Source organism: Trypanosoma brucei (genome assembly GCF_000002445.2).
Source record: "Trypanosoma brucei brucei TREU927 chromosome 11 chr11_scaffold01 genomic scaffold, whole genome shotgun sequence".
In the NCBI taxonomy this organism is placed as follows: domain Eukaryota; phylum Euglenozoa; class Kinetoplastea; order Trypanosomatida; family Trypanosomatidae; genus Trypanosoma; species Trypanosoma brucei.
Window position 1 is genome coordinate 3471989 of NT_165288.1, and position 23060 is coordinate 3495048.

Genomic DNA, 23060 nt, shown 5'->3' on the forward strand with positions numbered 1-23060 from the left:
GTAAGAGCGGGGCGGGAGGGGATACAGTGAAAGAAATTGCGCAAGAAAACTGGAGGAATAGATGCTGTCCACGCGTTTTCAAAGTGGTTGACCGCTTGGTTAATATGTGCGAAGCCAGTTCCCTGTTGCACGCCTCCGGGCACTCTTCCTTCTACGACAATACTCGCCAAGTGGCTCTTGTTCAGTGGCGCGAGGGCGTATGCCAACGCAGCGCCGACGGGCCACCCAAATGCCGAGGTAGATATGGAACGTGCCGCGGGAATGGGGGAGCAGCTGTAGGCGCTCAGGGCAGCCCTTTTTATGGCATTGCCGCTGGAAGATTGACTTAGGGGAGTGTGCAAGCAGTCTGCGAGGCATCACGTGGCAATGCATACAGAAGTTGAAGGTGGCAACCTCCACTGTGCTGCGTTCTGGAGCACGGAGGTAATCAGGGACAGTCCCTCTCAGGAAAGAGCGGAAAAGCAGAGAGAATTTGGGGTGCCGTAGCAACCGGGGAAACAGCCTAAACCCAAACGGTGTAAAACATGAGGGTGCATTATTCGCCCCCTTCTCCGTGAGCTGATGGCAGGATTCGCCGGCACAGGCTGGTCCAAGGCTCTCGTGCCGATATCACGATTTTCGTTAGCCTGCCTCATCGCAACCGTTTCGCACTCAGTAAAATACGGTATGAAAGGTGTCGGGTTATACCGCTGATCTGTGTGGCAACCGAATTCACAACCCCCAAAGAATGGCCCTTCAGTTTGGATGGGGTTGCTGAAAGCGCTTCTAGATACACCTATGAGGGGATTCTAGGGACGATACAAGTTCCGTAATGCTTCCGTCGCGTGCTCCAGGATGTCTTGGCCCTGTGGCCACTTCGTCGCAGACTAAAAGTAACGAGGTGTGCCACTCCCGTCTGGGTCACACCGTCCAGGCAGTGCACGGGCCGCTGATACCTTTGTGGCAGCCGGCAGCATCAATGTTGGCGCGTTGGTGTTGGCTTCTTAATATTAGGTCCCTGGCGATGCCGGCCACCTCAACGTGGTGCCAGGGTCCAGTACCCCGTATCATCGGGGGAAGCCAAGAGCCAGCAGAGTTCCTTTCATGGGGAACACTGCTGTGCTCCGGCTACGGCATCATACAGCACAGGGATCAGCAGCGTCTTGCTGGGACACCGTTTTTCATTTGTCTGTCCCTGGGCACGTGCCAGCGTGCCATCAGCAGTATCATCCGCACTAAGATGCTGCTGTCCGGTGATGTGGAACTCCAAAAAAGGATTGCCAATTGGCATCTTTTGGAGAGTCCAGGGTGGGAGGCTTCTCGCCCCATCTGCTGTATTCCGTTCATATGCGGAAATACAACAAAAATTATAGAGGGTGTGTTAGGATGAATGAAAAAGAGAGACTCTGCCACAGTCGCCAGACCGATAGCATCTCAGGGCTCTACGGTGATGGCTGATGGCCGCGCCAGTGGGGGGAAACTCTCACGAAGGCACGAAGAAAATTCTAAAAAAAAAAAATAATATTAGGTAGATCCAGCGGTGGGAGACTGGCGGGATGTGTGTGTGTGCGTGGGGAGGGGGGTTGCGTCTTTAGAACTCACGGCAGGGCAATGTCATTGGTGCGTTTGGGGGGCGATAGTAGGGGCCCGTTTGCGGAAGGGGTAAACAACAGATCTTAATAACTTCCCACGCAATCAAGACTTGAGGCAAATTCATCATTAGAGACACAACGACTCCTTCCATCATGTCTTTGTGTCGAGCCCTCTGTGTGGAAACGCAGTCCGAGACCCAATACACACATAACACCTTCATTGCACCGGCGGGTTCGAAAAAGGAACCACCCCACAGGCGACGGCTACACAGGCTAGGGCTTTTGCATCCCACAGCGGATCATGCGATGAATTTGATTCAAGCAAAAGCCTCGCCGAAACATCCACCGCTGCTGCTTTTTTCAAGGCATCAGTTAATGGCGGTGCCTTTCTGGAGGATATGCAAAAACCTGAGGCCGCAAATAGGGGGTGGCGGGTGAGGTCGACAACTTTCGCCTCATGCGGTGATTTGAGAAGGTTACACCCAACTTCCTCTTCTTCGTTGGGGTGATAGTTGCCCTTTCCAGTCCCTTCGGGAGGTTTGGCCGCCTGGTTTGCCGTGGCGCCGCACAGTTGCAGGCTATTTTTAATGGCCTTTGCGTCCATGTTTCCATAGGTGTAGAATTTCACTCCTCCAACGTGGGCCCGTGCACTTATGAGGGCCGACCACGTACGACTCAACTCGCGCGGGAGCTCCTCCAAGCTCTTACATTCCTTGTACTGTACACCGCAGCTATCTAGGGGATGGTCGCCGGGTTTGCTGTGTGCCTTGCGCTCGCTCTGAGCTGACGAAATGCGGCGGTGTTCTTGAGCCACTCGTTGGAGTTCCGATTCAACGGTGTCTCCGCACGCGGAGAGCCATTGACACCAGGCATCGTCTGTGGTAAAGTTTTTTCGCAGAAGATCCTGCAGAACTTGTGGGTGTTGCTTCATCAGAAAGGAAATGGCCCAACGTTGGCGTCCCCCATTTCCGTAAGTCCGTAGGTGGTCTAAATGGGCTGAAGCATCCCGGAACTCGGCTGAATTTACCGCCGCCACATGAAGTGCGCGAAGCCATGTCTTATCAAGGCGTCGAATGTTTGGGATGCTATGCGGGCAAAGAGTCTCCAAACCTGCCTCCGACCGCACTATGCGCAACATTTTCTCATAGTTCCTCGGCAACTTCTCTTTCCCGGTTGTGGACGGGTGGGGCTCGACGGCCGTAAGAGACTGTTTGCTGCCTACCGCCGTTTCTCCCTGAAGCAGTGGCATGAGACAGTGCCCGCAAGGTAGCACATCGGCATGCCGCATAACCTCCGTCGGATCCAAGCTCAAGATGGTGGAACCGCCGGACGTTATCATGCACGGCCTCGCGGATTGTTCGGCATGAGCTTGAGCCTTGGCAACCCCCGTTCCGCTCCTTGCGTGACCTACAGAATGGGTTTGTCGCAAGGGCGCCTTGAAGGAGGCGAACGGTACAAAGGCAATAGAGCTTACTATCACACGCCCCTTCGTTTTAACAAACTCGCAGTCGAGTGCAATTGACATCGGCACTCTGCGGTTCATTTCATTCGCTACTGTTTAGCACCTAATTGAGGGGGAAAAGTGCACCGCTGCACGACAGGCAGAAAGGAAAGCATTGACTATCCACTGAGAGATGTACAACACCAAAACAGGTGACTGGGGTCCACCCACGTGGTAGGAATGCTTGAGGAAGGGTGTGAGGCGGGGCCGAATGCAGTGATCGACAGAGTGCCTCTGCACACATGAAAGGAACCACTGCACCACGAACATGTGGTCACCTTCCTACCGCCTTCTCGCTATCCGGAAACAAGTGTCTCCCACTTGCATCCTAAACGATTCCATCGCCGCCACTGTATGCGTTCATACCACATAGCGTTCCCAAAGTTCTGAATTTGCACCTGCTGACTGTCCGTTGGGATTGTGAGGGATAATTGACGAAAAAAAAAGCGAAAAAAATGCATACGTATGGTCATAAAAGTATGAGGGGGTGAAAAGGGATAAAGCGCATCTCCACTAAACCCTCGAAGAAAACAAGGATCCACCCACATTTTCATATTCAAGCTTCCATCCCTCACGTTTTCTGGCACAATGATTTCCTTCACTTTCTCCAGCCTTGCTCAAGCACACGCACACACGTATGCACAAATAAATTTCCATTCCTGCCAATCGCGGGCGCTCTCGACAAGAGAGAAGGCGGTGCGGCGCTCCACCTTAAACAATAAGAAGGATTCCAGCATGCATTATAGTGTGCTAACACGTGAAAAAACAAGAAAGGTCCAGATATACTCCACCCCACCCCCCTTTCCCCCCCTGCAGGCGTTTTGGCGAGATGCACCGTTATAATGACACCAGCCAAAGAATGCAGCTCCTTAACTCCTCCACTCCTAACCCACACAAACGCCTTCTTCACTTATCTCGATTCCTTGACGTCACACTCGCGCGAGCATTCCTACCCGTGCTGCTTCTAGCTAACCCCTACTATAGTGTTATTATTATTATTATTATCATTGTCATTAACCTATTCAAGATCGACCCTCATGTCTTTTTTTTTTTTTTGCATTTCATTGGCTTTGTTCACTTTTTTGTACTGCGGGTAAATCCCACACCTCTTTGGTCGCCAAAATTAAGGAAAACTGAGAGCACCACCACTCTGTCTCGTCGCTTTCCCAATTTCCTTTTATGGTCGATCTCTCCCGTTTTACCCACGCGCTCACTTCGTGCTTGCTCTGTATTTATACTTATTCTCATTACTTATACTTTTCCCCCCGAAAAACACTAACACACGCAGCGGCTTGCAGTGCACGAAACGATACCGAGCTGACGTCCGCTCCCTGTTTCCTCCCCTTAGATGAACTCGAGGGACTCCACAAAGGCGTTCATGTCACGCTCGAACTTCTTCCAGAGGCCCACCGCCATTTCCCACCGTATTAATGTCGTCCTGCCCTCCCGAACGAAGATAAAAACTTTTCCCCGGATTTCCATGCGCTGCCCTGGCATGATTTCCTCCATGCTCTGCGATATAAACGTTAGACAAGGCTCACCGTTTACCGTGGTTCGGGCGATGTCTCGGATACCCCCCTCCTCCGCCTCTTGCCTCATGCGTGCCTCCCATTCTTCAACGGATCCCATGCACTCGGGGTCATTTTCGGGAGTCCCAACACGCATAGTTACAGTGGGCGGGTGGTCGCCGCCCTCAGCCCCATCCAATCCTTGCGGAGCGTACGCAACGGAACCCCCGCCAATACGACTCGCCACGAGGCGGCTCCCCCCCACAACATTTACACGGTAGCCATGTTCTTTATTTACGAATGTTCCTCCCTTCTTTGGCTTTGGTTCTGCCGTTGAGGGCGAGACAGACTTGACGATGCTTACAAGCATCTGTTCGTCTAAATACGAGTTGGATTTTTGCAAGGGCTTCACGACAAGCGAATAGCCATTGTAAGTGAACGTTTTTTTTTCCTGCTTGCCGTCCAGAGCAATTTGAACCTCAACGCCATCCATCACCTTTTCACTTCGCAGCTTGTGTGGGGTAACGGGGACTCCACCCTGATGGTACAAGCCGATTTCCTCCTTCTTTGTGGGTGAAGTTGTTGTCATCACCGCTAGAGCGCCATCTCCCCCAGGGTATTCATAAACCCACGTTGTGTCAATGTCTACTTTCACGGAGCCGGTGAGCAGCTCCACATATCCCAGGGCTGTGGATATATTGCTCTCTATGCGCACGTTGTTGGCTATGTCCATAAACATGGAGCGATACCTCTGCATCACATCAGGTGACCCCATGATTTGGAATGTATAGGCGACGCTTCCACGCACCTCAATGAGGTTAAGCACAACAATATCGCAGAAAGGAGGGAGACTTTGCGAATACTCAAGCATATGCCGGAACGGCCCCACCTTCGTAGAAGTGTTCTTTGACACTTTCGGCTCGATAGCACCACCTGACATCATCATCATCTGACTTACCGCCAGCTCTTTGCAGCGGTCTTTAAATTCATCGAGGTTGACGTTATCTGCGCGGACGTCCTCCACCGACAGGACAATCATCGGTACCGATCCCGGCTGTTGCGCCACTTCCTCCGTCACTAGTTCCTCGTTCCAGACAGTAAGCATCGCCACGTTCGGGAATGGGGATAGATCCTCTCGAACCTTCCACGGAGAAGGGACTGTCAGCGACAAGCCCAGTTGGGGAAATTCCTTACGATCCCCCATAGTTCCCTTGCTTGACGTCCCCGCTGCGCTCGCTGTAGAAGTAGCGGGTCCGGTCCTCGGGCTTTCCGCTCCGATTTCCCTCAGCGCTTCCGCGAGCAGCTGGTTCTCAACAGACAAATCGTTACACACGGGGCTCTTTGTCATCCCTACTTCCACTTTGGATTTCTCATGGGCACCAGACAATATGGGCGCAGTGAAGGCGTCATCATCTTCTGCTTCACTAAGAAGCCTCCGCCTCCTGATAAAGTACGCCGCCGCTCCAACAGCCGCCGCAGCACCTGCCACTACCGCGATAGTTTTCCGCTTTGAAGGCATTTTTTCCGCTTAAAAAAATGTATTGTCTCTCCTCTTTCCTTTTTTCCTCAAAGAAGAAGGGCGAAAATTAAAGAAAAGTTCTTCCTTGCAGCGAATCGAGACCGACGTATGTGTGTTTATTCCCTTCCCTCAGAAGTTCCTTTTCTATCTGCTTTCCGCTCCCTTTTCTGTCCTGCAGTACGGGTATGTTAAGTGATATTAACCCCGCCTCGTTTAATTAAATGCAGACCTTACCGTGGACCCTTACGTGTGCCTATGAACTCAAAATGAAAACACCACCCGGCGTGGAAGCGAGAGAAAAAGATGAGGAGGGAAAAAAGGTGGATGTCGCGTTTACTCATAGCCGCCGGTGCCCCCTCCCTCTGTTCCCACAACACAAGGGACCGATCGTGTTCCGCTCCGGTGTTCGCAGGTGAAAGGGCTACCGGAGCAGAGAACATTGGGAATGGGAGGGTCAACAACGCGTATTATGTCACACTTATCTCCTTCTTTGTGCATGAATTAAAAAAGCATAAAGAGGACCTCATTATTTCACCTACGCACTCCGTGGAAAGTAAATTATTACCTCTTACAGTTCTTCGGGCCATTGTATCCTCTGTTCGACGGTGTAACATTACTGTGGAGATTCTCCGTTCCCGGTCAACTCGCCTTCGCACCGCATACAACTGGACACCAGACTATTTAAAGACGCGGCCCTCAAGAACGGGTTTCGGAATGGTCGGACCCTCCCAGCACAGGTAGTCCGTAATTCGTTCCCTTTGGGCGCTCACGTCGGGGATCTCTTCCCAGTCAAACAACTCCGTGTCTTCCACATCTTTCACGATCTCCGGCATACCCTTACCCCGGAACACCCACAACGCAACGATGTCGTGCTTCTTCTCTTCCCCGATGATTAGGGCAACCCCAAACGCGTACTTGCGTGTGTGCTCCATGCGCTGAAACCACCCACGGACGAGGTTCGCTGTCATGAATTGCATCTTGTTATCTTCGTTGTACTTGTAGCGACACCAGAACGATGTGTACCCAGCCGCGTCGTAGTTTTGGAAGAAGTATGGTGCCGCCACCGTGCGTGTGTCGTTGTTGCTGTACTCGCGCTTGAATGCATCCAGAACAAATGGGCTCGGTGGGAGCTCGTCCAGCGGGTTCGGCTTCTTCTTTTCCTTCGGGACATCATCATCATCATCATCCTTCGGAGCGGGCTTGGGAGCCTTCTCCGCCTTAGGTGCTTGCTGCTCTGCCTTTTTAGCCTTCACTGGCCCGAAAGTTGCACCCTGGGATTTTAGTACTTCCACTGTCTTGGGTTGTTGCATCACCGTGTTGTACAATCGGTAGACATTCCTGTACTTCTTTGTCAGGGCTTCACCCTCCGCAGCATTCGCACGGTAGTGAAATTGAAGGGCAAACGCGACGCAGATGTCTGCGACGGTCAAACGCTCACCAACCAGGAATGTGCGCGTCTCCAGCCATGTCTCAAGGCCACCAAACACCTCGTGCACGGAATCCATCGCATCGACTGGGATGGGCACACCGCGGTATATGTTTAAACCAAATGGCTTTGCGGCAGTATCGAGTTCCGTTGCGGCGAAATCCAACCACATGTCCACCTGGCTGCCCTCAAAGGGTGTGCGGCCGTACAGAAAACTGCCGCTTTTGTCAAGTCGTGCGATGTGTCGGACGATCGCGTTTGACTCGAAGATACATCCGTCCTCCGTCTGGAGCACAGGGTAGCGGCAGCACGGACTGCAGTTGCGGCGATACTCCTCCGTCTCGTTCTCTCGCCCATATTCACACGCCTTCACCGTCACAGGAACGTTTGCAAAGGCAGCAACCACCAGTAGCTTGAGGTTGCGGGCGTTTTCGTGGTGTGGCTGAAACCAGAGTGTGAGAGACATTGCTTTACTGTTGAGAGTAGTGTCAGAACTTATATCTACGAAACGCAGGTGTAAATCAAAGAGGGTGTAAAGGGGGGGGGGTGGAATGGAAGGACAGAAACCAGAAGATGGGGCCTGGAACGTGAGCAAATTAACTGCCGCCTCTTCAGCAACGGTTGTTTCCAACTTGTGTAAGGAAACATAAACTCTCAGTGGCGATGCCAGAGTGATGGTACATGCCTCTGAAGTGTTATTTGAAGCAGTCCCACATGTGAAGCATTTACTGTTTAACCCCTCGAAGACGGAGTCGTGTTTCTCTTTACTTTTCATATTCGTGATGCCTCGCATCATGCACAAAGGCAAATCGCTCTCCTCCACTTTAAAATACATTTGTCTCTCACGCATGCAGTGTGGGGGAGGGGACGGTAAAACGCTACAAGGGACCCACACTGCGACATAAAAACTGTCTGAACACCACTCTAGTGTTTATAGTTATCATGAAGTACTAAACCGCTCAGTACGCAGCGCGAGTGTAACGGAAGGATGGACGGCTGTGTGGGAGAAACGCCACCATCGCAGTACCGCTCATTTAGGAGTGCTACAGCGGTCTCTGGTAAAGGGAGTGAGTGGAGCACGCAATGACATGCAAGCAGAAAATGTTTTTGGCACTCCATCGATTTGGAAACAAACACACGCGATATCTTTTACCTCCCCCTTCTTCACTTTTCCATTTTTTTCTTCCCCTAGCTCCCACCGCCTCCATTCCACGTTTCAACAAGCACTAAGCACCGTTGCGGCAAAACAGGCCTTAGAAGCGCGGGCATACAAACAAAAAATGTTTGGATACACAAATGCCACAAAAAAAAAAAACGTCGGTTTAGCAAACAAACGCACACAAAGGAAAAATAATAACGATAAAAAAAAACATTACCCTTGAACGTTAGTAGTGAGGTGGCTGAAAGCGCGCGCGCCCGCGCATGTCTTCGTTTTTACCTTTCGTAGAGGAAACAACAACCACGTGAACATGCGAGGAGTTGAAAATGCATGTGGGGATAGGAACCGCTGCGCGAGCATTGTTTTATTTTGTATGTGCGATTACGTTACCGAAGAGGACGTTTAATACATATTTATTAACTGGAAAATTTTGGCAGATGGCCCAGCAAGCGCGTGCCTTTCGTTTTTTTTCCCCATGGCCGTCGGGGTAGCCACTCACGTGTGTCATATGGGGAATTGGCGGATGGTACAGTGGAAGAAAACAAACGGAAATAGCAAAACATCCAAAGATACAGAGCAGCACCTCCCACGTCTTGGGCAACCGGAAAACACCGAGAGAGGCTTCAAAATGAAGGAAAAAAAAGGAGCAAATGAAGGAACAAGCAAACGGAAAAATGATAATCAAAGTTGAAGAAACAGCTCCTCTCACTCCCAGCCTACACGTCTCACTCATCATCAGAGCTTTGGGGGCATATTTCGTACCGTTTCGTCCGGAGCTGAAAATAATTTTGAATATCTAGGCCTGTTCGATTGAATGTGTACCAACTAGCTTTGGGCTGCGGCAGACTGTTTCCTAAGCCTTTCTTGGCCATGCAGTACTGGATAGCAAAGGCAACTCCAACGACGAACGCCACTGAACCAACTATCAAAAAAGTAGCGGCAAACAATGTACCCGATCTTCCAAACATTGATGAGGTACGGAGTAAATATCCCTTAGTGCCATGAAATGTCGTAACATCGAAAAATTCTTCAATGTCCAAAAAGTAGTTGCCCTCGCGGAGGTCCTCGTCAATAATCCTGAACAGCTTTGAGAAGTTGGAAAGGAAGGCTGCGCGGATCCACACCTGCATATCGTAATCTTCCGGGTCCGTCAAACGATGACCTGGTTCGTCGGCATACCAACCGTTCGTGAGATAGACATTATCATTCTTGTGTGGGTACCTCAGCGACCACAGCTTCTTGTCGCGTTCTAAGGGCCTAAATCGTATTTTCTCATCGGCGGGCCACGAGATGCCCTTTTTTTTGCATTTGTTGGGAGTTTTGCTTTGGTAGAGCGGTTCTCCCGTAGGGCCGAAGTCACTGGTGTTACAGATCAATTCGGCTCCTTCGTCCAACTTGACGCTGTCATTTTGGGCACTACTCACATCTCGGCTGCGGTACAGCACAAAAGTATCATTGAACATGGACCACGGTGCGATTCCGCATGGATTATAAAGGAATTCTTCGTACTTAAGCGTGACATTTTCCCCATCAACCACAACCTTCACCTCCGTTTTCTCAGCCTTGTTTATGGTGCCAGGTCTTTCGTACGGCTGACATTCGGGGTATGAACCTATGATGCTCCGATGCCCGCGCAACATGTCCAACGAACGACCCTCGTGAAATGCTCGAAAGTTCTGGTGGAAATTGCCGAGCGTATAGTACAGGTAAACTGGTTTTTTCATGGGTTTCTCCAACTTAAAACTAACCCGAGTACGTGTCCCTTGTCTATGGACTTCGTTCCCAACATAAAAACTGCGGATTCCCTCATTAATGTTGACCTTAGGGTCACTTGGGATGTACTGGTACTTGTGAATATGTTGATAGTTACCCCGGACCTCGTAGTGACCGTTGCACGTAATAAACAGTGTGATGCTGATGGGGATGAACACGAACGATACCGCGAAAAACAACGGAATGACGTACTGTGGGGCAATGTAGAAGAAAGTAGAGGGAAGCGTCTGCTGGACAATCGGGTTGCCACCATAAGCTGTTCGACCGTACTTCCCAAAGCACGACCTGCCGCCTTCTCTATCCGTCTCCGTAGATGGGGGTACGTCGATGAATGACGGCAATCTAACCACACCGCCACGGGCCATGCCAGACCCTCTCCCTAATCCACACCGTCGGAACCGTAAAACCTCTCTCCAAACACAGTTGTTTCCTGAAATCGTTACCCCTCCCCCCTTTATTACCCTGTTGAGGCAGTGAAAGAATCAATGCAAAAAAAGAGGCAAGGTTGCCTTTCCTATTCTATACAGTCTATACTCCAAACCCTCGCTTTCTCAGAGATTATGCGCACACACCTGGCCACCCTTGTTCCCTACGCGCGAAGGCCGTTACCCACTCTCCTGGCACCACCTTCTCCTTCGCACTCAGCACGTACTGCAAAGAGGTAAACTGCATGGAAGAAAAAGAAAATGATGAAAGAGAGTTGGAGATGCATTCACGAAAGCAAATTACAAAAAAGCGCCGGACAAGCATGATGTGTGTAGTTGACGAGGAGGCCATTAGAATTATTGCGATAGGGATGAAAACAACTGTCCAGACCAAGTTAAGGCGTGCATCACAAATCGAACCCTGGGAAGGGGGGGGGGGAGGAACGTCGACAAGAACGACGACTACGGACACCGTAAATACTGTGAAATGTGAGTGTGGCACCAGCAAGCAAAGCGAGTACCCCCTCTGGAACGATGGAATATGTTTTCCTAGGGCTTTGCGGCGGTAGTAGCAATGCCAATATTGGCTAAGACTATGGCCCCCTCTCCTTTTCACACCCAAGCTGAAGTCCTTGAACCGCTTTTTTCTGAAGCTGAACCAATGGTGCTATACGAGGGGAGTTTCCTCGTTAACCTTTTTGACTGAAAGTTACTTATATGTAATAAAACAGGGCAGGTATGATGCAGCAATAACCAACAAGCAACACGTGTTACACTAATGTGTGTGCATGTTTTGATTGTGTCAACGCTATTTCCAGCCTGGGTCGGCGATGTGTTTTAAATGTGGTATCAAGTGATCAACAACTGAGCCGACTGTTGATTAGTCCTTCCAGCAGACGTACCGCTTCGGCCTCTTGCAAACACCTCCCCCGCAGCAAGTCCTCCGCATCACTGCATCCATCACCATTTGCTCTAGATGAAAAGCTGACATGCCTAGAATAAGCTGCTACACGGCCCTTCCTTCTAGCGAGAGCGATGTGCAGTTCATCCAGCAGTTCACCGTGCCTTGCTTCGGCTAATCGGAGCTTGCGATTGTAAGCGTTGATCTTGGTCTGCAAAATATTCTCGACCGAATAAAGTGCGCCCCGCCCACCACCTTTGATGGCATTGGCACAACTGCTGCCAGCACACCTCTGTTCCGGTCGATCGGACGCTCGGCCCGTAGCTTTGTTTCCTTCGGTATTTCCCCGTCGTTTTGCGGTTGCTTCCCGCGCCTTTTTGACTGCCGCTTCCACTTCCGCGAGACGGTCACGCAGTTGATCATTTTCGTTATCAAGATTCCGCACCTGACGAGTGAGGCGCCGCGTGGCTTCCTCCAAATGCATGTGCAGTACCTTCTTCTTGTCGAATTCTGCCTTCTTTTCTTCGTGGATAGCGGATTGCCTTTGTATTTCGCTCTGCAGGTACAATATTCTTGCTTCTACACCAACATCCAACTGACGCAGCGCGTCACTCGCCTCCAAATATCGCATAACCTTCCCGGTGTTGCACACTTCCAGTGAGGATGAACTTGCTGTTCCGACCGGAGGTGTGGTCTCCAGATGTTGCCGCGCTGGACTCGCGGATGGCGACGCGGGGGAACACTCCGTCAACTCCGAGGGGAGAGATGACTCTGGTGATACCGACACGTTCTCGTCAACCAACCCCATATGAAAACACCCTTGCGATTGCGTTGTTTCATCCCCCGTATTTCTTTGCTGTTGGCCTTCGCTATCAGTCACTGTTTTCGGTGAGGCTGTGAGCGACTCCCATGATACCAAAGACCCTGTGGAGTCCTGCGGCGGTTTCTTTGCTAATTCCCGCTGATTAGTACTTCCCAGGGGCATTTGCTCACTCTCAGAGTTCCCCTCCTAACCTTTTTTTTGTTACAGGATTTCCTTCTGTTTCTCTATGCTGAGTGTCAAAAAAGCGTGGAGGGAAGGACCCGACAGTGCATTCATCAGCCTACAAAACATTACACCACCACGCGCAAATACCTATCGATCTGTATAAATGTGAACTGGGACCATTAGAGGCGTTTAACATTCTGTCGGGGGGGGGGGGGCGCCTCTGGGCACTGTTGTACGTTAAATAAAGAAAAGTGAAAACGACAACAGAGGCAATACCACCCGACATATGTGGTGTAAAAAAAAAAAGTCCGACCGCTCTGCTTCCCCTCCCTCTTTTGTGCAACAGGAGTGCTATACGACTCGTCGGTGGCAGCACACACTTCCCCAAAAACTAATGATGCACGCGTTAGTAGCGCACACCCAACTTTTGAGATATTTTGATGGTCTGTCGAGGCGAGGTGTGCGTTTGCATGTGCGTAGGACATGATAGCCGACGCTGTGGAGGTCCTACCATGCCATCCTAATCCACGTGCTTAAACCCGCACATAACGAGCTGTGCATAATGTACAACTCTGTAAACGTTTGTTCTCACCCCGACTCTTTCACACGTTCACTCACTCTTTCCCTCTTCGTTATCGTTATCGTGACAGTCAGTTGCTCACTGGCCTTCCATTAAAAGACAATCTCCTGACTGTTCAATTTTCTCGTCTATATTTGAGTAGATGCGATCGCTCAATTCCCCTTCCTCCGCGTTCCCCGACACCACTTTGAGAATCGTCCACACAAGTTCGTGGTTTCCGAGAATGTCAACGTGATCTCCACTTGACGATCCCCCGCGGAGATTCATCGACGATCCCGAGCTGTGTTTATGTTCCCGTGTGATAACGCGGCCAACGTCACGCTTCCACCCATTTTTTGCACGACACATGTACCCCAAAGACAAAAGCGGCACAGTTCCATCTCCATCCCCATTAATCACCCCATTAACGATATGCTCCCCTTCGTTGTAGGTGTCATCCACTGCCTCGTCCTCGCCCAAAACATATCCGATCTCCGTCTTCCTGTCTACGCCATAAAGACAAAAAACTGTCGTGTTGGGTGCTTTGGGCAAGTTGGGTCGCTTCCCGAACCGGCCCAACACCTCACGTGCTTGTTTCACAACCGCAACATGGCCGCTTTCATTCAGCCGCCTTGTAAGTAGTCGGATGGCTTCCTTCGGTGGTAGAACCGTACCGTTGTGAAGCCTCAATATCTGTGGGTGCACCCCCTCGCAGCCACTGGGAAGCATGGCAGCCTGGCACGACCACGTGCGAAACGTTTCCGTACGGAGGTTACGGGAAAAATAATTCTCCAGGATCGCCCGTGCAGTGCCCGGTAGCGCAAGGGTATCTTTGGCCTCACCTGACAGAAGCGCCGAGACGGTTTTGGAAACTCCCATCGTCGTTCCGCCGATGTTAATCCAATTAGCAACGTGCTTGTTCGTCCACCCTGCCTCGTGCTCGTCAGCCCAGCGTAAAAAATCCACAACAACGAGACTACCATAGCTGTGGGAAACAATAACAACTCGCTCCTCGTTTTTATGGTAGAGATACATCAGATAATTTTTCAAGTGATAATAGTATCCATCACGGCGGTGGATTCCGCGCGGCGATAACCTCCAGTCATAACTAGATATGCCCATGCTCTGCGGATCATAGCCAATATCAGCAAGGTTCACGAAGATCTTGGCCCACACCCAATACCCCGGCATAAAAAAGTCTGCGGCGCCGAAACCCATATCAGGTCGGATTTTTACCCCTGGCGGGTCGAAGCCTGTGCCCTTGTCCAGCGAAAAGAGCTTCATATAACACGCTGGGTCTGTGGCAAGAAGAAACAACATGGATGGACCAAACATACGCTGGCGAAATCTCGATGAATATGCCTGGGAGGTCGTACACTCAACGACGTCCTGCCACACCTCGAGCGCTGTCGAAATGAAACCCGGAATAATCATAACGGGATGCTTTCGACGCATAGTATGGTTTTGCAAAAACCTGACTCCTGGCCGATCGGCGTCCGCCACAACAAATGAGTCCGTCAGAGACGAAATTTCCTCCTGGAAGTTGTGGTACCCGAGTAGAACGGCAATCACTAAGAAGACGAACATCACCCGACGGCGCGTGAAGAAATCAATCAGATACATTACAGGCCTTTTTGCCGCCACCAGCGCATCACAACCCACATCCCAAAGGACAGGCACGTCATCGGCCGGTGAGCTCCTGGCAGTTCCCTTGAAGAGGAACATCGCTAGTGCTCGTTCTACTTGTGACTGGCATTTCCATGCTATTTCAGACCCTTCGTCACAGTCGCACCCGTTGGGGCTCCTTGTTACATCTTTTCGCATATTGTTATCTGTGTTGTTGGACTGTGACGTGTGCCTCATGGGGCTTTCCTCGACTCCGTCACTTCGCCCCATGTGGGGGCTCACCGGTGACGCGTCTGCAGTTCCAACTGTGGCGGGTTCGTCTTTATGTGACTTTTCCTTGCCATTTTTATTATTTTTCGCTGCACGGTGGTTTGCCATATGTTTGTAAGTCATGCGCCGTCGACCTGCTACACCTTCCGCTCCCCTTCGCGCCTAACGCAGCCCTTCTAACTTGGTTCCAAGCTACGTTTGCTAAATGATTGGACAATGCACACAGACACACACACGGGCACAAGTGGTTGCGTGAAAAGTGTAAGAAGGTGTGGATAAAGCAGCAACACATTCCGCAGCGATTTGGGAGGAGAGAGGGGCACAACATATTTATTGAAGGGGTTTGTACTATTACATACGGAGTCCGCCGCAAGCAAAACGTGTATTTATGTTATATATATATATATATATATATATGTACATATGTGTGGGGATGCATGGCTCGATGAACAAAAGAAAAAGAAAGGGAAAGAAAGGGGACAAAAATTGTGGAGGAGTTGAACCCCCCCCCTCACAAACATGCGTCCGGTCCCACACACTTACGCGTCAGCAGCGGCTGTGAATAACCCGCTCCCCCCACCTTGAGATATGTTCAGAAGGAGTGAATTGGGTGAATTCTCCATGAATATATATATATATATATATTCACCTACTTCATCTGCTGCTTGTTTTTATTGTTTTCTTTTTTTATTTCACTTTTTAACTTTTGTTTTCTCCCTTTCACCACTTTCTCTTACTTCGTTGAAGCTATCTTCCCATCGTATATATATATATTTTAAAATTCTCCCCACTCCGTGAAACACGGAAGCCCGATTACTTCTCTTTTTTGTTTCCCCTTTCTCTTAAGGTGAAGTGTGGGCCTGAAACATGAAGCCAACAGGCCAAGTTATTTCAGGGTGGACGCTAAGATGCGTATGGCTCCTTTGCTCGCGATGTCACACCCCTCCTTCCCTTCGCACAACTCCGTGAAAAAAAAAAAACAAAACAGAAAAAAAAACGAACATCAACCTCGACAAAAGAACAACAACCTTAATACGCGGGTATTGTTCCTTCATCCCTTTTTCCTTTTCTACATCTTCACTCAGTCGACAAGAATCAACATCACGGTCTTTTTCCTTTCCTTTCCTTCCCCTCCCTTCCATTTTAGTTTTTTTTTTTACTATATCTTTGTGTCTCCTTTCCTTCGTTGTAATTATCGTTACACCTGAATATTTTCTTCTTTTTCTTTTTCGCTCAGGTGCGGTTAAGCACAGCACCAACGGGAAGAAGGTGGAGGCGGAGGGGAAGAGGAAGGGGGAAAAGGGGGGTATACAGAATAAGAAAAAAAAAAGAAAGCTGAAAAATGTTGACAACTCCTGCCGTCGCGGTCTAAAAACGAAAAAAAAGAAAACGTAGACAAAAAAGTACAAAGAAAATGAAATGAAAGGAAAGAAAAAAAAAACAAACAAACAAGAGTGAAGAGAACATTAGTGACGGCGGGTTGAATGACAGACGCGAACGTGAAGAAAGTGTTGAAGAGTGAAAAAGAAAATGAAGGGGGAAAAACAGGAAAGGGGAAGCAAAAACAATAATATACGATAAGGCGTGGTGCTGCGGAAACAAATGAACGAACTGAAGGCAGACACCTCCGTCTTAACTCAAGTTTTTGTCTAGTATTCAATGCGAGGGGCTTATCTAAAATTTTAAAAAGCCTTTACGTTTCGTTTTCGCAGTCCCCTTCCTTTCCTGCGTACGATCATCACCTTTATTTCTCATCCATCTTTTTTTTTGTTTTGCAATCACCTTTTTCTCTTTCGTACCGTTTTATACGCCCCAGCCTTCATCTCCCCCTCCTCCAAACCCCACACCTTCCTATCTTTATATTTCCTCCCCATATTCAATATTCCTCCCGTACTCATTATGTCGCTTCGCGTAGTGCCGAAGAAGAACGCAAAAACGCCTCAGTTCCTTTTCCTCTTGTTCCTCTAAAAAGCACCTGTAGTAGGCGAGCACACGCAAGCATAAACATACACTTATACGTACATACACGGTCACGTGCATATATGCAATATATATATATATATATATTTATATGCGTATATGCATATAACGATGCAAAAAAGGAATAATTCAGCTCGTTCACCGTGTTGACGGGAGGGGGCGTTGCCGTGAGCCCTTCTTTTTTCTTGTGATGCACACATTTTGGTTTTTCTCTTTTCCTTTTCATTTCATCCGTTTATTAATTCCTTCATCTCCCCTCTTTTCATTCCAACACTTCCCTCCCCTTTGATTTGTCTCTCCCTGTTACCATTACGCGAAACCTCAGCCGACTCTTCTCGCTCCTTTCCCCCCTTTCACTAGCACAAATTCGGTAGAAACATCAAACTTCTCTAAATTGGAACACGATGAGGTAGGGGACAGTAATAAATGAAAGAAAATAAAAGGTAGGAGGAAATAAGAATAAAAAGAAAACAACAATAACAACGACGTTTGTCCCTAATTTGCTTCCTTTCTGTTCTTTTTTCCCCCCCTCTTTTCCTTTTCTGAAAGCACACTCACTGCCACTAGTAGGCAAACCACCACCAGCAAAACAACGTTGCGGCTCCTCCAATAATCCACATGAGACTATTACCACCGCCCGCCTGCTTCTGGCCAGCCAGTGACGCCTTCACTTGACCCGGGACTTCTTCACGCTTCCTACTGTTCAGCACCGCAGAAATAACGTTCTTCCCCTTGCTCCCGCGGCCAGTGCCATTCCCATCGTCCCTCAGTCTAACCTCACCCCATTTACCATTGACAGCAGTCAAATCAACTGTGCAGCGCACTGTCTTGGAGTGCACCAGGCGGCGGTCCTGCTGCTTCTTCTCTTTGATGAGGGCCGGGACGTTTGTGCACCGCGGCTCAATGCAGTCTTCCGGTTCTTGCAAACAATACTCGAGGCGGAAATCGTCAGTAGCGTTTACATCTGACACGTCCTCGCCCCTTGCTGTGGTGGGACTGAGTGTGATGAGGACTGAGGCCGAGGCACTGGGCTCAATGACGCCCTTCGTTGGCTTGACGAGGTAACGCTCTGGAGTTGTGGTGAGCATGCGGAACAGAACTTTCTCGAAGGAGATATTTGTTATTTGAACCAAGCACTCCTCTTTCCTCTTTGCCGTCATGTGAAGCCTGTCGGGCGTCACTATAACAGACGGTGCCGCCGTTTTACTTCTCATTTTCTCGTTTATCTTACAATTTTCTGCGTTGGTTGCTTTCAGAGTATATTTGTGCAGGTACCTGTGGAAATAGGTGACCTTCTGCTCACTTAACTTCTTTTTTTCTTTTCGCTTATTTTATGCTCTCCGTCCACCACGTCGGAAAAGGATGTGTATTTATTCGAATTGATGTCGCTACAAGTATCCTACTCCGGAAAAATTGTTTATCGAGGCAACAGTGCAGCAATGAAGAACAGAGGGGGATATATATATTTACATGCATAAGGGAGGTTGAAGCGAGTAAGGTCCGTGTGCAAGGGGGACCATAAGTTCTTAAAGTGCAGTTAATATATTATCTGTTCCCTTTTCTCATGCACCAACATTACACCATTAATGGGCACCGTGAAGAAATGCGCCGATGACACTGTATGTACAAGCGGTGATGGCGGGATGGTCAGGGGCTGAGATTACACAATCATGTTGACGACAGTCTTGCACAAAAAACACAAGCTTGTTCCTCTCTTTTCATCATCTCAAGACAATTCATCCATTTTGCTTCCTTACGTGCTCGCAATCCTTTCCACACGGCTGACCACCCCTCAAAACCACACTACCGGGCCGAGTCCCGTTCCCACAAAACTGCCGTACACCTCCATCGGCCACTTCTCCACCTGTGGTTCCCTTCCCGAGTCTTTGAGACCACCAGTTGCACTGCGGGTGCCGTCAGCATTACCCATCGCATTGGAAGTCGAGCCTCTCGCCCCTTCTGCGCGATGCAGGTCCACAGGATCCCGCACAATAACGCGATCCACACGTACAACCACTTCATCACCCTTCTCGTAGGGATTAACTGCATCCTCATCGGTGCCATCATCAACGCGAAGCATCCAACATTGATTCCCCTCGTCAAAGAAGGACGGTGCAATGAGCTGGTCACCCGGCACAAAGAACACGAACTGAAAAAAATCCAAAGAAAGAAATATACCTTCACGTGTCTGCGCGCCAATCGTTGCCCGCACACGGGCCCCTGGTGTAGGCGAGAAAACACACACACGGAACTGCACCGTAAACCAAGCAGACGCGGAGGAACCGCGCACGATACCGGATGTATAGTGCGCCACCTCATGGATAGCCACACATAAGCCAAGGGAGGGGACAATTCTCCCCACATACCGCTCCGTCAGCCGGTGCATCAGAATATCATCAACCGTGCACTGATAAGCCTGTGCGTCAGGGGACCCCTCTCCGGTGGTATTGCGCTGTCTTTTGACTTCCCCATCGGGTAAATACACTGGCTCCACCTCTACTACATCTCGCATCGCGTAACTGTGGAAAAGGCTCATTCCAACTCCTTCTGCACCTTACACGCTTTTACTTATACAAGTAATCACTCTGCTTCGTATTCGTCCGTTCCCTTTCTCCGTTTCGCTTTGTTCCTCCCGCTTCCCGCTCCTACAAGTAGATATGTGCACAGCAGCACACATGTATGAGGGAGAACCACGGGGGCAAACAAGGCTGCTTGCGTGCGGTTACTTCTCGCTACCTTCTAACCGTTTCCGGGTTGGCACAAGAAGCTAAACACCGATGCCAACAACGGTAAACAACGGAAGAAAGAATGGGAAAAGTGTCATGTAAGTTGCTTCAGTAAGGGATGACTAAACAGCCCGAAGAGTGAGAGTCCCGCCGGGGTTATAAAACCGCCTTTTTACCCACCTAAAACCGACAACAGAACTTCTGTCATGTAACTGCATCAAATTGAGGCGGACACGACCCTAGAGAAGGGGTGGTTATTGATTCCTTCGGTTTATTTCCCTTAAACAATCAAACAAAAATAAAAAGTTCCGTGTCATGTTATCTTTAACTTCCTTGGCGTTATTTTATTTTATTTTTTTGACCGTAAATGCACGTCCGTTTCACCCTCCAGAACAGTGTGTAGTGTTCGGAAAGAAGGGAACTAATAGAAGTAGAAAGGAGGGCGTAGTGGTGATGATGATGAGGCGGCGAATAAGAACAATAGCCAAGTAAAAGAAAGTGTTGAGAGGCGTGGCATAATTAGTGAGAATAACATAGAGCTACACACGACTCAAAGGGAGGATACCACCGCAGCATATGTCAGACAGACCTGAGAGATGTGTGTGCGTGTGTGGGTTTGGTAAAGATGCCCTCCTTTTGGGTGATGCAGTATGTCGCGAACACCTTCATCCTTTTCCCTTTCTTTGCAACCTCCCCGATCCGTCACTCACATGTAAATATGCATATGTGGTTGGTTGCATACGCTCATTTCCTCTCTGTCTCATTTTCACACTACAAATGTCTCACCCTAACGCACCCTTTTTCTTCCCATGCCTCTTTTTCTTTACAACTTCACCGTAGCTCATATACACACATATATATGTATGTATATACATGCGGATGTGTGAACGAATATGTTGGACGCCTTCTCTCCTGTTGGCATGGGGACAAGTCACTTCCAGAGCTCATCAGAGTTTGAAACAGTGACGAAGTGTCTCGAAGAAACACGAAAGAGGTACTTTGCTTACTCGAAGACAACCTTCATTTACCACTGGGAAAGTGTCGGGCCGTGACAGGGTCGGGCATCACCAAAAAAAATTCGAAGAAGCGGAGTTTCCCTCCACCCCGCTTCCCTCTTCTTTCTCCTCTCATAGCACCTCCCCAACGCATTCTTCCAACCTCACAGATTCATTTCTTTTATTTTTTTGTTGCTTTTCTCACATGGCTTTCAAACTGGTGTCCCAGGAAAAAAAAAAAGGTGCAGAGAGAGAGAGAGAGAGAGAGAGAGCAAAAATAAGTGTGAGGAGAAAAAGGCAGCGACGCGTGAAAAACAAACAAAAGCACAATCGCGCCTTTGGATTGGAGAAGAATACGTAGAGCTATGTTTGCGTATAAAATTCAATGCCCCTTCCCTATTTTATTCCCTTTGCTTTCCTCCGTTCCTCCCCCCTGCTGCACAACCTCTGCCTTCTCACCCAACTAAGCTCAACTCCCGCTCACTCACGGGATTGTAATCGCACTTTAATTCAGTTTCACTGGCACTCCACGGCGGATGGTGCCCCACCCAATCAGACGGAAGTTCTTTTCTACCAGACGTGAAATTGCGATCTGCTCATCCATAGTGCAGCACACCGGCGTAACTAGAGTGAGCTTCGCAATATCGGGACTCTTTGTAATGCTTACTACTGTGGCCCCCGCCGTCAGGGTGCCCACATTGATCTGAAGTGTCTCCTGCACATTCAACTTCTGCACGCGCTTCGCGTTGCGATCTCGCTGCTTACTCTGGCCAACCATCTCGGAGAATAAATAATATTGCACCTCAATCTCCGCGTACACCTGCGGCAACGAACCTTCCTCTCCAATCATATGTCCAACCATTTTGTCCTGACGCGTCAGTGTGGGGTCAAGCGTGGTCCCCACGGCGATAAGACCACCTGGTATTGCGTATTGCAGCGAGTTGTCCTCTGCCTTTAACGTTAACGCCCGGGTTCGCAGAGGTGTACAGCTGAATGTTCCTCCCGTTTGTGTGTGCACCTGTCCTGGCCGAATCTCAACAATTTGATTCACACGAAGAACACCTTGAATCACGGTACCCCCTGCCACACCGCCTCGCAGAGTCTCTATATCCACCTCACCCGGCTTGTTAATGTCGAAGGAGCGCACCACCGTCATCCGTGCGGGACAATTAAGCTGACGCGTGGGAAGGGGCATACGGCACAGGTACTCCAGCAAATAATCCACATTGCGCTTCAGTTGTGCGGATATGGGAATGATAGGAGCACTGAGCCCAATGGTGCTGTCAATGTAGTCGCGTATCTTATGGTACTGATCCTGTGCGTGGACTTCTCCAACAAGGTCAATTTTGTTTTGAAGGATAATCAGGTTTCGCAGCTTCATAATCTCAACTGCTTTGAGGTGCTCAAGTGTCTGCGGCTGTGGGAATGGCTCATTTGCGGCAATGAGTAGGAGCGCAGCGTCCATGATGGCGGCACCGTTAAGCATTGTCGCCATCAGCACGTCGTGTCCTGGACAGTCAACGAAGGAGAAGTGGCGTTTCAGCGTCAGCGGGGCTCCACAGGTTGGGCAGCCAGTTTTGTCCGGCTGCGAGGAGGGGAAGGCATGATAGGCAGCGGGAACGGGGCATGAGTCACAGCGGAACACCTTTGCGTTGGCATAGCCAAGGTGAATTGTGATATTCATCACAGCCTCGCGGTGGTACTTCTGAGTCTTGACTCCGCTGAGCGCCTTCACAACGGTTGACTTACCGTGAGCGACGTGACCGATTGTACCGATGTTAATTGTGGCCTGACGCGACATCACTTCAAAGGTCTCCACGCTCATCTTATCGAGATCCATCGCCGAGAGGTTCTGCGCAGCGAGCCCGCAGTCGCGTGTCGGGTCGCTAGAGAGCGTCGTCTCATCGATTGTAAAGTCGGCAATGTCATTCTCGCTCATCTGCGCAGTTACAGCGTGTTGTTAATTCTTAAAACTGTTATCCTTCTCCCTTACCTTATATACTTTTCTTTCTCTTTCTTTACCTTACTTTACTTTTCCCCCTTATTATTATTATTATTTGTTTGATCTTACTGAAGTTGTGGTGGGACGTGAAAAGGAATGAAGGAAGGAAAGGGGAGAAGTGGTAGGAAAGG

General features: G+C 49.6%; 9 protein-coding genes across 9 annotated transcripts, besides 12 other annotated features; all 9 read right to left on the bottom strand.

Annotated features, from left to right (window-relative positions):
* The first annotated feature begins 995 nt into the window (after positions 1 to 995).
* Positions 996 to 1243: a repeat region.
* Positions 1244 to 1497: a repeat region.
* Positions 1486 to 1506: a sequence feature (AT_rich).
* Positions 1507 to 1788: 282 nt separating this feature from the next.
* Tb11.01.4720 (hypothetical protein, conserved) lies at positions 1789 to 3114 on the bottom strand (the record flags this gene model as incomplete). The annotated part of the gene is made up of 1 exon (XM_824281.1): positions 1789 to 3114. The coding sequence occupies one exon, from the start codon at positions 3112 to 3114 to the stop codon at positions 1789 to 1791; it is 1326 nt and encodes a 441-aa protein (XP_829374.1).
* A 944-nt stretch (positions 3115 to 4058) lies between these two features.
* Positions 4059 to 4088: a microsatellite.
* Positions 4089 to 4416: 328 nt separating this feature from the next.
* Tb11.01.4740 (hypothetical protein, conserved) lies at positions 4417 to 6099 on the bottom strand (the record flags this gene model as incomplete). The annotated part of the gene is made up of 1 exon (XM_824282.1): positions 4417 to 6099. One exon carries the CDS (start codon positions 6097 to 6099, stop codon positions 4417 to 4419), a length of 1683 nt encoding a protein of 560 aa, XP_829375.1.
* A 677-nt stretch (positions 6100 to 6776) lies between these two features.
* Positions 6777 to 8375, bottom strand: Tb11.01.4750 (elongation factor 1 gamma, putative; the record flags this gene model as incomplete). Its single annotated transcript, XM_824283.1, has 1 exon — positions 6777 to 8375. The coding sequence occupies one exon, from the start codon at positions 8373 to 8375 to the stop codon at positions 6777 to 6779; it is 1599 nt and encodes a 532-aa protein (XP_829376.1).
* A 1034-nt stretch (positions 8376 to 9409) lies between these two features.
* Positions 9410 to 10822, bottom strand: Tb11.01.4760 (hypothetical protein, conserved; the record flags this gene model as incomplete). Its single annotated transcript, XM_824284.1, has 1 exon — positions 9410 to 10822. One exon carries the CDS (start codon positions 10820 to 10822, stop codon positions 9410 to 9412), a length of 1413 nt encoding a protein of 470 aa, XP_829377.1.
* Positions 10823 to 11739: 917 nt separating this feature from the next.
* Tb11.01.4780 (hypothetical protein, conserved) lies at positions 11740 to 12768 on the bottom strand (the record flags this gene model as incomplete). The annotated part of the gene is made up of 1 exon (XM_824285.1): positions 11740 to 12768. One exon carries the CDS (start codon positions 12766 to 12768, stop codon positions 11740 to 11742), a length of 1029 nt encoding a protein of 342 aa, XP_829378.1.
* Positions 12769 to 13429: 661 nt separating this feature from the next.
* Positions 13430 to 15349, bottom strand: Tb11.01.4790 (phospholipid:diacylglycerol acyltransferase-like protein; the record flags this gene model as incomplete). The annotated part of the gene is made up of 1 exon (XM_824286.1): positions 13430 to 15349. The coding sequence occupies one exon, from the start codon at positions 15347 to 15349 to the stop codon at positions 13430 to 13432; it is 1920 nt and encodes a 639-aa protein (XP_829379.1).
* A 269-nt stretch (positions 15350 to 15618) lies between these two features.
* Positions 15619 to 15651: a microsatellite.
* Positions 15652 to 15851: 200 nt separating this feature from the next.
* Positions 15852 to 15871: a microsatellite.
* Positions 15872 to 15987: 116 nt separating this feature from the next.
* Positions 15988 to 16009: a sequence feature (AT_rich).
* Positions 16010 to 16337: 328 nt separating this feature from the next.
* Positions 16338 to 16364: a microsatellite.
* Positions 16365 to 16596: 232 nt separating this feature from the next.
* Positions 16597 to 16690: a sequence feature (A-rich).
* A 583-nt stretch (positions 16691 to 17273) lies between these two features.
* Positions 17274 to 17314: a microsatellite.
* A 455-nt stretch (positions 17315 to 17769) lies between these two features.
* Tb11.01.4810 (hypothetical protein, conserved) lies at positions 17770 to 18420 on the bottom strand (the record flags this gene model as incomplete). Its single annotated transcript, XM_824287.1, has 1 exon — positions 17770 to 18420. The coding sequence occupies one exon, from the start codon at positions 18418 to 18420 to the stop codon at positions 17770 to 17772; it is 651 nt and encodes a 216-aa protein (XP_829380.1).
* Positions 18421 to 18998: 578 nt separating this feature from the next.
* Tb11.01.4820 (hypothetical protein, conserved) lies at positions 18999 to 19742 on the bottom strand (the record flags this gene model as incomplete). The annotated part of the gene is made up of 1 exon (XM_824288.1): positions 18999 to 19742. The coding sequence occupies one exon, from the start codon at positions 19740 to 19742 to the stop codon at positions 18999 to 19001; it is 744 nt and encodes a 247-aa protein (XP_829381.1).
* A 1431-nt stretch (positions 19743 to 21173) lies between these two features.
* Positions 21174 to 21199: a microsatellite.
* Positions 21200 to 21432: 233 nt separating this feature from the next.
* On the bottom strand, positions 21433 to 22866 carry Tb11.01.4830 (eukaryotic translation initiation factor 2 gamma, putative; the record flags this gene model as incomplete). The annotated part of the gene is made up of 1 exon (XM_824289.1): positions 21433 to 22866. One exon carries the CDS (start codon positions 22864 to 22866, stop codon positions 21433 to 21435), a length of 1434 nt encoding a protein of 477 aa, XP_829382.1.
* A 48-nt stretch (positions 22867 to 22914) lies between these two features.
* Positions 22915 to 22962: a microsatellite.
* Positions 22963 to 23060: the final 98 nt, after the last annotated feature.